The sequence below is a fragment of the Hyperolius riggenbachi genome, chromosome 7 (genome assembly GCF_040937935.1).
Source record: "Hyperolius riggenbachi isolate aHypRig1 chromosome 7, aHypRig1.pri, whole genome shotgun sequence".
Classification (NCBI taxonomy): Eukaryota; Metazoa; Chordata; class Amphibia; order Anura; family Hyperoliidae; genus Hyperolius; species Hyperolius riggenbachi.
This window is the reverse complement of record NC_090652.1, coordinates 165,906,354-165,918,853: the sequence shown is the minus strand read 5'-3', so window position 1 is coordinate 165,918,853 and position 12,500 is coordinate 165,906,354. Positions and strand designations below refer to the sequence as shown.

General features: G+C 40.2%; 1 protein-coding gene across 2 annotated transcripts in view; it reads right to left on the bottom strand.

Moving 5' to 3' along the window:
- LOC137524699 (dynein axonemal heavy chain 7-like) overlaps nt 1–12,500 on the bottom strand; it is a 565,826-nt gene that overhangs the window by 266,006 nt on the left and 287,320 nt on the right. For both annotated transcript variants that reach the window (XM_068244848.1, XM_068244849.1), the window contains 3 exons: nt 8,312–8,467; nt 6,173–6,341; nt 2,283–2,409 (listed from right to left, as the gene is read on the bottom strand). In XM_068244848.1, the coding sequence (XP_068100949.1) occupies nt 2,283–2,409; nt 6,173–6,341; nt 8,312–8,467 (452 nt within the window). The remainder of the gene's footprint in view (nt 1–2,282; nt 2,410–6,172; nt 6,342–8,311; nt 8,468–12,500) is intronic.

The window sequence follows — 12,500 nt, the reverse complement described above, 5'->3', positions numbered from 1 at the left end:
AAGTAAAACAGATAGTAATACAAAATTGTTTAAAGTATATAAATAGTAGGGTTCCAGGAAAAAGTCCAAACACTGTTAGTTAAAGTGAACATGCAGTGAAAATAAACTTATGAGATAAAAAATGATATTGATCCTCTTACTCCTAAAAATGTAAAACAAAAAGAGAGATTGAGAGCCCACAATAGTGTAGTATATTAAAGTCAAGGAGGGTGTGACAAATTGCATGTGAATAAATACTCACAAAAATGGGTTACCTCTAAAGCAAACATTGTATAGGCGGGGGGAGATTAGACCCAACCCCACTCGGGTTAAGAAGTCACTCTCTGTAGATCAGAATACAGAGGGTAACACTCCTCCTTCAGGGGTGGACAGCTTATAGTTCATAGAATGAAACAGAGGAGCCAGGAAGAGTAAAATACACTAAAAACTGTTTAAAAATGGGAGGTAGTGGTGGTCTCACCTCAACACTGAAGACTCGAATTGTCTGTATCAGGATTTTTTTTTTATAATATACTGCACAAATAAAGCAATGTTTTTTGCAGGTATTTCTCCCGCTTCCTCAGGCAAATAACAGGAGTAACATATATATATATATATATATATATATATATATATATATATATATATATATTTATAAATATATATACAAGCTCTCAGCAGGCAGAGGTGCCTGGCGCCTCTGTTTCATTCTATTAACTACTCCTAAAATTACTTTTTCAGAATTCCCATGGTTTTATTTTATATTTAGACATTTACAAAGTAGATTGAATGTTTTCTTGTCTTTGCTCAATAACAGTCTATTAAGCGTTCCATAGTTAAAGTACATGAACTATTGACCTTTTTTCTGCCAGGAAAACTTTTATGGCTGTAATTTGCTTATCAGTGATGTTTAATATATTCCTGGCAAGGTACAAGACAGAAGCTATCACTTGCATGCCTGAAAATTAACTCTTTCCGACAAAAATAAAATAAAAAAAGTAAAATAGCATGGTTAGTAATATGTTTTGCACTGTACATACACACGTTTATCTCAACATGTCACATGTCGCCTAAGGTACACTTTAAGCTCAAGGCATAAAGCAGTCTGGTACATTTCATGGTCACAAACCAACTTTATCAGAGCAGATGGACACATGGACATATGTATAGCATTTTTCACAACTACTGTATATCAAACCTTGGTAACCAGTTAATGAATTTTAACACCATGTGTGGACTAATACCTATACATAAAAAAGGGTCAGTGTAAGAACTAAGAGGTACACCACGCCATATGCATGAGATAGTGTATTATCATTACTCTAGAATTACTGTATTTTTTGGACTATAAGACTCACTTTTTCTCCCCTAAAAGTGGGGGAGGGGGGGGGGGAAGTCACTGCATCTTATGGTCTAAATGCAGGGAGTTCCTGACTTGTGAACGCCTGCCAATACGAACCTCCAACCCGCCGCAATGTCGGGGACTCCCTGTACTGTGCCCATGCAGAGGAGGACACATGGGGGCAAGTGGAGGACACAGGGGGACACAAAGGCACATAGAGGAGGACACAAAGAGGACACAAGGGGGCATCAAGGAGGACATAAAGGGGACAGAAGAGGACACAAGAGGTACAAGGGTGCATGAGGTACAGAGGGGGCACAAACCACAAGATGCCCCATCACCATGGATGCACCAGGTCTAGTATATAATTTTCCCCCCTTTTTTTGTCCTCTAAACCTAGGTGCATATTATGGTCAGGAGCGTCTTATAGTCAGAAAAATACGGTACTATGTATTCTGGATCTCTATATTGTGCAACAGTGGGTTTACTGTCCTGTCTGGCAATAAAATTGTCAAACCTGTGTGAATTGGTGTTTTATTACCATAACTGTTTTAACTGTTTTTATATAAAACTTTTTAAAAAACCTTTTCATAAACCATTTTCTCTTAATGTTCAAATTGATAAACCGTTATTAATGTTTCATGAGCACTTTGGGCCATATGCAATTAATTTTTTCTATTGAGTTTTCTCCGATGAGATAATTTTTCATCTTCAATTTAAATTAACTTTTAGCACTTTGCAGGGGAAAAAGTGCCAAAAAGTAGATGGAAAAGTACTGTCAAAATTATTTGTTTGCTTTCTGGAGGTGTAAAAGTAATTTTATTGTTGTGAACATATCACCTAGGAGAAAACTCAGGTGAAAAAGTGAATTGCATATGACCAAGGGGTCATGTTCATTTATAGAATAAAATTCTATTTCATTAAAGGAATTCATCAACGCATATTGTTGGAGTTCCCTTACCTTACTGACAAATGCCAGTCTAGTATCCTGGAAAATATTGTGTACATTGAGTTATCGTCAAACTCATTAATTGTTACAGTGTTGAAATGTCTGAGAAAACGTGGGGTTATAACATTCCGTCCACCTCCTAAACAGCAAGAATATTAGATATTATATGGCATGCAAAAGTAACAGATGTATAAAGGCAATATTATCAGAATTCTATCAGCAACATATATTACAAGATATCACACTGTCACAATTCGCTATGAGTAATCAGTTATTTTTTGCATTACATCAGTTTGCTATATAAAATCTCATACATCCGATTGGCCTTCTGGTAAGCCAAAAAAAAAATGTAGGCCAACAGCAGTAATCCTCTCTCAGTTTAAAAAAGGAAATTGTGATGTCGAATCTCCTAAATACATGATTTAGAATACCTATTCATGTGTTAAATGAATGCACCTAGCACTCGTTTTTATGAGTTAGTTAAGAGATTACCGTTGCTTGACACCCAGACAGTGCACCCGGATTCTGAGAAGCCTAGTATACCCTGACAAATTAGGAAAAGCCCAAACTTAATCTAATGATGACATGCTTAATAATTCCACCATTTGATTTCATATCTGTTCATTTTCTGTATGTTTAAACATTGCTGTGTATCTTAGCACACACATTAATATTTATATATATTCATCATTGTGAATGATAAAGGAATGAAACCACTTTTAATCAAACTCAAGTGTACAACATAGCACATATTCATTGAAAATACTGTACAGTCTATATTTCCTTGACATATAAAATATGTAGCTTTCACAATACTTATTCATGCTTTGAATTCTTAGTGTAGTCATAATTCAAACAACTATTATATGGTATTCATCTCTCCAAAGTAAAGGTTAGATGTTTTACACTAGACATAGTGACCTGGATTACGAGCTGGTTTACTACGAAGCAAAACAAGAAAAGATTAAAAAAAAAAGGAAAAGGAAAAAATGTACAAGAATGGAACTTAAAGAGACTCTGTAACAAAATTTTCAGCCTTATTTATTCTATCCTATAAGTTCCTATACTTGTTCTAATGTGGTCTGTCTTACTGCAGCCTTTCCTAGTTCCACAGTGGCTGTATTATCCCTGTTATTTAATCTAATCTTCTTTCCTTTGCCGGCTTTGTCAGCTCAGGCAGGAATGTGCTGCTTTGCTGTGATAGGTAGAAGTTATACACACCCTCTCCATACCCCCTCCAGGCTCTGTATGAGTCACAGACTGAGCTTGTCTCAGCCTATCACATGCTGGTTAGCAGCCATGTTTTTTGTTTGTAAACACTGCCTAAAACTGGCAATTACAAGCCAGGATTTCAGCAGGGAGTGGCAGAAACAGCAAAGAGGGGCCCAGTAGAACATAATGAATAAAATGGTATGCTTTTTATTGTAAGAATTTTAGAGTACATATTCTCTTTAATACATCATAAAGCAACCCTCAACTGTAATTACATACTGTAGCTTTCTCTTTAGATCGTAGGCTTGCAAGTGCAGGATTACTTCCCTTTTTGTGTCATGTAAGTAGCTGCACATTTTGTTAATCACTATACTTTTGTCACTGTATCTAATATGTTGTCTACTACTTCTGTATTATTTTCCAATGTCTGTATTTTTATGTAACCAATGTCTGTATTTTTATGAATTCATGTTTGTTTCATGCTCTGTACAAGATGGTGGCTCTATATAAATCATTAATGAGCAGCGCTACTTAAAAACAGACTAGTGCCTACCTGAAAAAGAGTGCAAGCCCCACTTGTGGGGTCGAATACACACCGAGCATACACATGACCTGTCTACCACTGGAAGATGTTGGTTTCCTGTAACAGCTTGCATGCAACCTATGAAGTACTCGTCCCTCCCACTGCGAAGAAGTCAATCCTCCTGCATATACACCAAAAGCCATGCTTTTGGTGTATATGCAGAGCTTCTGTTTGGGTTCAAGGTGCGTTTGTAGTTCCTGGGGGGGCTCAGCGCATCTCTGATTGGAGGCCATTCGGAGCCGGCCTGGTGTTGCGCTGATTCACCTTTTGCGCAATTTATAAATCATTAATAATAATAATAACTTTTACACTGAAAATAACTTTCCAATCCACCCTGCTGATTTCTGAAAAAGCCTCTTCACTGTGCCCTGGCAGGTTCCACTGTTGCCGTCACTCCCATGTACTGACAATTTAGACAAACTTCTAGTGCAAATCACACTCTGACCTCCGAAACAAAGCAGATTTTGGAGAGGAGTTATCTCTGGGTTAGCTCACACTGGGCGCTTGTTCTGCGCTTTGCTGATCGCTGGTGATCAGCAAAGCGCTGCTGTTAATATATCCCTATGGATACACTTACACTGCAGCATTTGCGAACAATTGCAAACGCGCTGCATGCAGTGTTTTGAGGCCAAAAGTGCTGTGATTCTTGTTGTATAGAAGGGGAATCACAAGTGCAAATCACGGAGAATCCCAAAATGTTGCCCGTGAATCGCGATTGTGGACCTGAACGCGATTGCGGGCAAGCGGCGGGCAAGGGTTGAGTGTGAACCAGCGAGTTAGAGAAGCTACTGAATCCCTCAATTAATTGTACCTCAGGAGACCTGTCAGGATTCGGTGAACAAAAGAAGACCAGCTTGGTAAACAAGCCTTACCTTTACAGTGCATTAAAATGTGATTTAAAGATCAGTCACTTCTAACCTACTTTTGCTTTAGTAAATTTGACATTTACTTGACAGTTTATCTCATTCCAGAAAACAAAGCCTAAGTATGGCATGTTATAAAGACACCATTACAGATCCCAGAAACCACAAAGGTTCCTGACCCTCTAAAGCTGAACGCATGTGCATGTACAGTACATGGGTGTGGGTGGGACAATTACAAAGTAGGACACAGAATAATAATAATACCCCAAAAGTAAAACCTAGCTCAGATTTCAAGCAGGCTGGAAATGTAAGCCCTACCCTGAAAATAAACCCTAGTGGCAGAGAGGAGGGGACACAGCTGTGCAATAGGAAGAGGCAGCCAGGGAAGCAGTGTGTGGATGGACTCATCCCTGGACAATGTCAGCCTTGGCTGTCTCTGTCCCTTCCCATTCACCAGTATTGCTGTCTCTCTCCCCCCTCCCCTCTGCAAGCCCCCCCCCCCCTGGTGAGTGAGATGTGCTGGCTACTGTCATCTCTTTTATTTGCTCTGGGATAGTGGGAGGGGGTGAGAAAGAGCTGCTGTGTGGAAGGAAGAAGGAAACTGTATGGAGAGGGAGCTTCTGCCAGCACCACTTTGCTATAGTAGGCTCAGCAGCCTTAGTATGGAGAAATATGTGACTCTTTCTTTAGCTGCATATGCTAGCTGTCCTCTCTCTCTCTTCTGCTCAGCCTGTGCCTCAGACAATACAGCAGTGGCAGGAATCTCATGTGCCTGTCCTCTCTTTACTATAGATCTGAGTTAGATAAGAGTGTGAGTCTGGGAGTAGAATTCTGAACCTCAGCAAACAGTACAGTGACTTTGCCATTGTACTCTATCATTTGTCTTTTATCAGCAAATGTGAAGTGAGATTCAGATGTTTTATAAAACTCACATATTGTGCACAAATACTGCTGTTTAAGTTAGCCATGTGTTCTTCCTTAGTGTATTTCTCCCAAAATAAGACATCCCCTGAAAATAAGCCCTAGCACATTTTTTGGAGCAAAAATTAATATAAGACACTGTCTTATTTTCGGGAAAACACGGTAGGGTGAAGGATTGAGTCTGAGTGCACCATCTTTTTTTAAAGATTGCCTATATTTACACTCAGAATATTCAATTCTTAATTCTTTTCTTATTGTTCCATTGTTATCCTTTCTAAATTGAAGGAAATAAAGCAGAACTAACACATGTTTACTTTGATTACCTGCTGGTCCCATTGCACACATGATTTGTGTGTCAGTTAGCTTGATCATTGCGCAGTCTTTCAAGTCATACCAGTTCCAATGATCTAACCACTGGCGAAGCAATTCTACAGGAGGCTGAGCACCATAGACCTCTCGAGCAGGCATGTTCACATCATCTACAAACACAACCTAGAAACAAATATATTAAAATCAATGGTGGACTATAAAAAGTACTAATTGCTGATAGTCATGTGTTTAGTAGTAGTTTAAAGGCTTAGTTCAGCCTTCCACGTTCAATTTATAAGACAGTAATTTGTACGTAACAAGGCTCCACCCCCACATGCAAATCTGGTCCAAGGAAGTAAGAAAGTTGGAAATGGACAAGAAGCCAATTCAAATAGAACAGAAAAAACAAACGTTTGTTCACAGCTTGAGGCTCCAAAAGAAAATATGCTTTATTGGCACATAATTAAAAGCAAAAGTCCCATGAGAAACAGCTGTCATGTTTCAGCTTACATGTTCCATACCTTGCAAGGTCATTGGTCAAGGGTTACTCAAAGTAAATTTGTATATTGTACATTGCAGGTCTGTACTTTTTTTTTTTTACAATAAATATGTAAAATTTTCTGTCTGGCTGGATTATGTGGTTTCCTGTTGAGAGGACTGAGAAGCTTTAATGGATAGAAAGCTGTCCATACTATTTTTCTGTCAGCTAGTATCCCCTGACACAGACTATCTCCTCCCTATTTGATTGCCTGTTTGTTTCCAACACTAGAGCTATAACCTATTCCCATAATGATAACAATATGCTGTAGCAGCAACGCAGGCAACAAACAGTCAATTACTTAGCACTGGTGGCAGAAGGTGACTCTGTGCTCAGCAGTAAGAGGTGCTTCCTAGCTTGGGAATATTTTCACTCCTTGCAGCTGCAAGATTTGTTAATACATGACTTAATTTCTCTTAAATTGTAACAATTCACATAAGAATTGTGTATTAACACAGTCCTCTGTTCACATTTATTAACATCTGGCAGAGGTAGCTATGGCTTTAAATCTCACATACTGATGCTGGGTCGCCTTCTCACTCTAACATTCTAGAGCAAAAAGGTACAGACCCTCTTGATCACCACCACCACTGTCATTTTACAATCACCCACATCTCCTGCAAATCGGAAAAAAATAATGCTGCGGGCACATTGGTGATCACAAAATTTGATTGCGCCACTGTAGCCGTAATTAATATTACGGTCTATGGTGGCACCCAAATCAGGCACTGCATGGTGCTGAGCAGGCACTAAAGTAACCTGACTCAAGGTGGGGAGGGTACTCTATGACCCAGCAACATCAGCTTCAAACAAAGATGTTCTTGTCCTGTACATTTTTTTGTCTATTTAAAACTAATAGACAAATAATGTCTACCATCATGGTCTCTAGTGACCTTTTTGGATTATGCACTTCTTGTTTGCAAATGTGAGGGGGCCAATTCAACTGGCAGCCATATGATGTATAAAAGCACCAGCCACCATATAGCATTATGCAGAAAGGTACTGAACCTCAGCCAAGCAAACTTCACAGACCAGCAGCCACCTGTCCAGAGGAGCAGCCTCCAGTTTAGGCTGGCAGCCACTTATCTAGACGAGCGGATACCAGCCTATGTCCCCAGACCATTGATGAGACGGTGAGGACATTTTTGCTTTCATTTTTCACACACGCAAGTAACCATGAAGCTCAATACACAGGGAGTGCCACTCATTTGACCCTTTCTCTCCTTGTTAAAACATATGTCCCCAGACAGGTCAGCAACTACTAGTCAAAGCCAACAATCATCAGCTCTTGACAACTATAACCAGGCGAACAGCCAACTGCCCGTGCCTGCAACCCAAAACCTATGCCAGCAGTTATCAGGCCAAACATAACTAGCTCATGCCAACAGCCACCAGGGCAGTAAAGCGGCCTCCTGCTAACAGCAAGGGCAGCTACCAGTACAGATGGCCAGTCATCCAGGCTACCAAGTACCTAGGCCAACAGTTAGCCATGCTGATGACAATGCACAACACAAGTGTGTTTCTGGAGCTCTACAATATGAATATTAGTCAGCTGTCCACCCATTAACTATAAACTATAGGCAGATTAAGGCAAGCATACACACACATGTATTACCATTTTCTTTCCCAGTGGAGGACCAAAGACGCCTTTTCTTCTCTTATCCAGTTTAGACATTATGATGTTTTGAGTCTGAGCGGCTGTGGTCTGAGCTGAGAAATTGATCAGGAGAGGTTTGTAGGTTTCTTTATCCAGATTATTTAGCAAAAAGTCCTGGGAGACAAATGCACACAAATAGAAAGTTAGAAAATTGTAATTTTGAAATGTTCCATTGCTACGCAAGGCAATTTAATATAAAAAATAATCAGTTGGTTATATAAGCTGGGCATTATGATTATTGTTACAATTATATATCCAGTATTAATTAGATCACAATGTACGTAGTAATAATAATAAAGGGGTACAATAGAAAAAAAATAAAGATGAGCCTGCTCCGAACATCTTACCATTATTTAGTATACAAAAGAAGACAGAACAGTGAGTCAGCATTGTCTTTGATTCATATAGGGGCACGTCACTAAAATATAGTGATTTACACAGTTAAGTAGGTTGAAAAAAGCCTCACCCTCAGTGTATCTTAATCCAGAGGAAGGCAAAGTCAAGTATCTCCCTGACTGGAAATGATAGCTCTGGGTGTCCTTTAAAGTAAGGAGAAAATCTAAGTCCTTTTTCACTTCAAATATAGAATTTTTCCAACAAGAATTTCCTGTTGTGATAGATTCCATATCTTAAACACTCTAAAAGTGACCATACGCTAATTGCTGGCCACCAGATTTGACCATCAAATCTGATCTAAGAGGGATCAAATCTTTCCACAAGCTGTACACAGATTTTCAATGGATTTAAGCATGAAATATATTGAATAACTGTGAACCCTTGCAATATTTGTTAGGCCCCCCAAGTTTCCCCCATTTTTATGCTCTAACCCCTCCTCAGGCCATGTAGTATTGGCAGGAGAGTTAACACTGACCTGCCTGCTAGTGTGTGTCTTCTCTTCATAGCCACTAGGTGCTCCTCTCTGTCTCTTCTGTCCTCGGGTGCCTGTGCCACGTGACAAAGGCTAAAAGCCAAACAAAAGAGGCCCAATGGCACATATATTACAATACCAATAGAGGCCTCTAGTTTTTGGCCTCTAGTGTTTGTCACAGGACACAGGGGCCCTGGGAGAAGAGAGAGCAGAAGGAGCGCCCGGCAACTACTGCTGCAGTACGGACCAAACGCTGATTGAGCGATATCTTTGGTCCAGGGCGATCAAACAATTTGAGAGATTTTGGCTGGAAATCGATTGATTGCGCATCCTTTGCAGCACTGATTTTTAGCAGATTCTATCAGAGTGATAGAATCTGCCATGGTTCAACAGGAAAACACATTAAAGGGAACCTGTACTGAGTAAAATTATTTAAAATAAACACATGAGGTAACTTCAAATGAAAATTACATAGTTACCTTGCCATCAGTTCCTCTCAGAAGTGCACCATTTTCCTTTGACAATGATCCCTTCCAGTTCTGACAACATTTTATCAGAACTGAAATATATCAGTTGCTGTCAGTTATTTATCAGTTGCTGTCAGTTATAGCTGAGTGGAAAACTGATGTGCCAAGTAATGTCTATGTTTCCCTATGGCTCAAGTGGACGATGTTACAGTTTAACAGTGTGCTGACCAGGAAGCTGATGTGGGGTAATGGCCATTTTTAAAATGGAGGACGGAGAAATCCATTGATCACAGCGGACAAATGGGATGCAGGACAGAATAAAGAGATTGAGGAGTAGACTACACAGGAGGTAAGTATGACTTGTGTATGTTTATTTTGACTTTTAATTTTCAGTTCAGGTTTTCTTTAAGTGTATGGCCACCTTTATTGTGAAGAATCCTTTTCATATGCAATATTTGCCAACTAGTGATGGCCATGTCTAAGGGCCCGTTCAGACTGCACGCGTTTCCAACCGCGTTTTGGAAACGCGTGCAGGAGGTCGACACGCACGACATCAGACAGTGCATAGAGTGCACTGTCTGATGTTCACACTGCATGCGTTCCGGACCTGTGCGGTGTGGGAACGCATGCTGCACGCAGATTTTACAAAAACGTGCGGCTGTCCCATTCACTTTTCAGTGATGGGATCAGCCACGCAACGCACACAAATGCGGATGGCCATGCGTGCGGAACACGTGTGGACCACAACGCGTACGAACGCACGCCATCCGTGTTTGTGTGCGTTGCGTGGCTGATCCCATCACTGAAAAGTGAATGGGACAGCCGCGCGTTTTTGTAAAATCTGCGTGCAGCATGCGTTCCCGGACCGCACAGGTCCGGAACGCATGCAGTGTGAACATCAGACAGTGCACTCTATGCACTGTCTGATGTCGTGCGTGTCGGCCTCCTGCACGCGTTTCCAAAACGCGGCTGGAAACGCGTGCAGTCTGAACGGGCCCAGAGGACTCATGAAGAAGCATATGATTTTTTTTATCAGCTGCTAGATTTGAAAAGCTCTGATTTGTGATTACATCCTGCTTTAGCACATGGTCATGGCTAGCAAATCAGAGACTTGCATATCACCTGACCAAACTGATCACATGCTTCTCCATGAGTTTTAGACATTACCATCACTATTGCCAACCTTAAGTTGCACCTTAGGTGAATTTACACAAGCTCATTGGATCTCTGCTAGGTATTCTCTTTTCCAAACTAAATTAGACCTGTTTATAAAACCTTTTTGGTGAGGGCTTTCATCTCTTTCATTCATTAAGATACTCGCTTTTGTCCCTGTTCTAAAACTTCAACCTCTGTTCTAGAGTATGGTGCCCAACAATGTATCCCATACTCCGGATGTGGCCTCAGAAGCTATTCATACAGTACATTTTATCCTTTATGAACATATTTCATGCATCCGTGACTGTTATTTACTTTTGCTGTTGCTTTTTTAATCTGTTGTAATCTGTCATAATAATAAACTGTCTCTAAACAAACAGGATAACCTCTACATTTATGTAATTAAAAGCTGGTTACGAAAAAAACTGTTATGGGACTTCAAGCAATCATTTAAAAGGTTTTTTTTTGAACAGTTGAATATGTCTCTGTGCATTAGTCAGCAGACTTATGGCAGAGATGTCCCAGTTCTGTAATACAGTAAGATTTTTAGCAATACTGTGCTGATATTCCAATGGCTTTGACTGCTATCCACAGTCAATACCGAGTTTGTATGTTATCCCTGTGTATGCATGGGGTTCCTCCGGGCACACTGGTTTCCTCCCACATCCCAAAAACATACAGATAAGTGAATTGGCTTCCCCCTAAAATTGTCCCTAGACTACAATACATACACTACACAATACATACTGTACATTGACATATGACTATGGTAGAGACAGTTAGTGACAAGACTATACTCTGTACAGCGCTGCGGAAGATGTCGGTGCTGTATAAATACTTAATAATAATAATAATAATTGGTGGTTCAGAGGTCATTGAATCAGGCGATTTAGTTTGATCTAGAAGTAGCAACTTCATTAGCTTTTCTGAACAGGTCTCACAGATTTACACTTAGCTCAACAATGTCTTTTTTAAAACGGGTAGATAATTTAATAAACTGATAGTCTTCTTACTAAATAAGTAACTGGCTCAGCTTTGTTTGTCTCTCTGAACAGACAGTGCACTAAAGCGGCTAAAGTGCTAAAGCAGCAGATAAAGGCCCATACATATGCATGATGGAAGTCAGCTGAGGTGGCCGATAATGACCATCTCAGCCGATATTCCAGCACGTGTACAGAAGCCTCCGATAAGCAACCGATCCACCAGGTAGAGAAACTTAGCCCAGAGAGGGACGATTACATTGTCCTCGCGCTCGCCCTGCTAAGTGATGCCACATCTGCGCCGCTCTATGGGCCCTTCACCTCCCCATTGATATAGAGCGCATAGTCAACCTACAGGCTGACACGCGTCTTTACACTCTTGGCCCAGCAATGGGGATCGAGTTCTGTTCCCTGACAGGCAACATCAGTCAGCAGTGTAGTTTACGTAGCTTAATGCAGTTTGTCTTTTTTTTTAACAGGTCAGTCTCCACTATTCTGGATAACAGACAGGTAGCTTCTTTTTGTCTGCCCCTCAGAGATATACAACTAGCTGAATACAGTGGTGAACAAGATATTTTTAAAACAGTAGATAACACATTTATTATCTGTTTTCTCAACAATTATTTTTGTATAGGTCTTTACCGGACAAAATAAACATTTAATTGTGCAGGGCATAG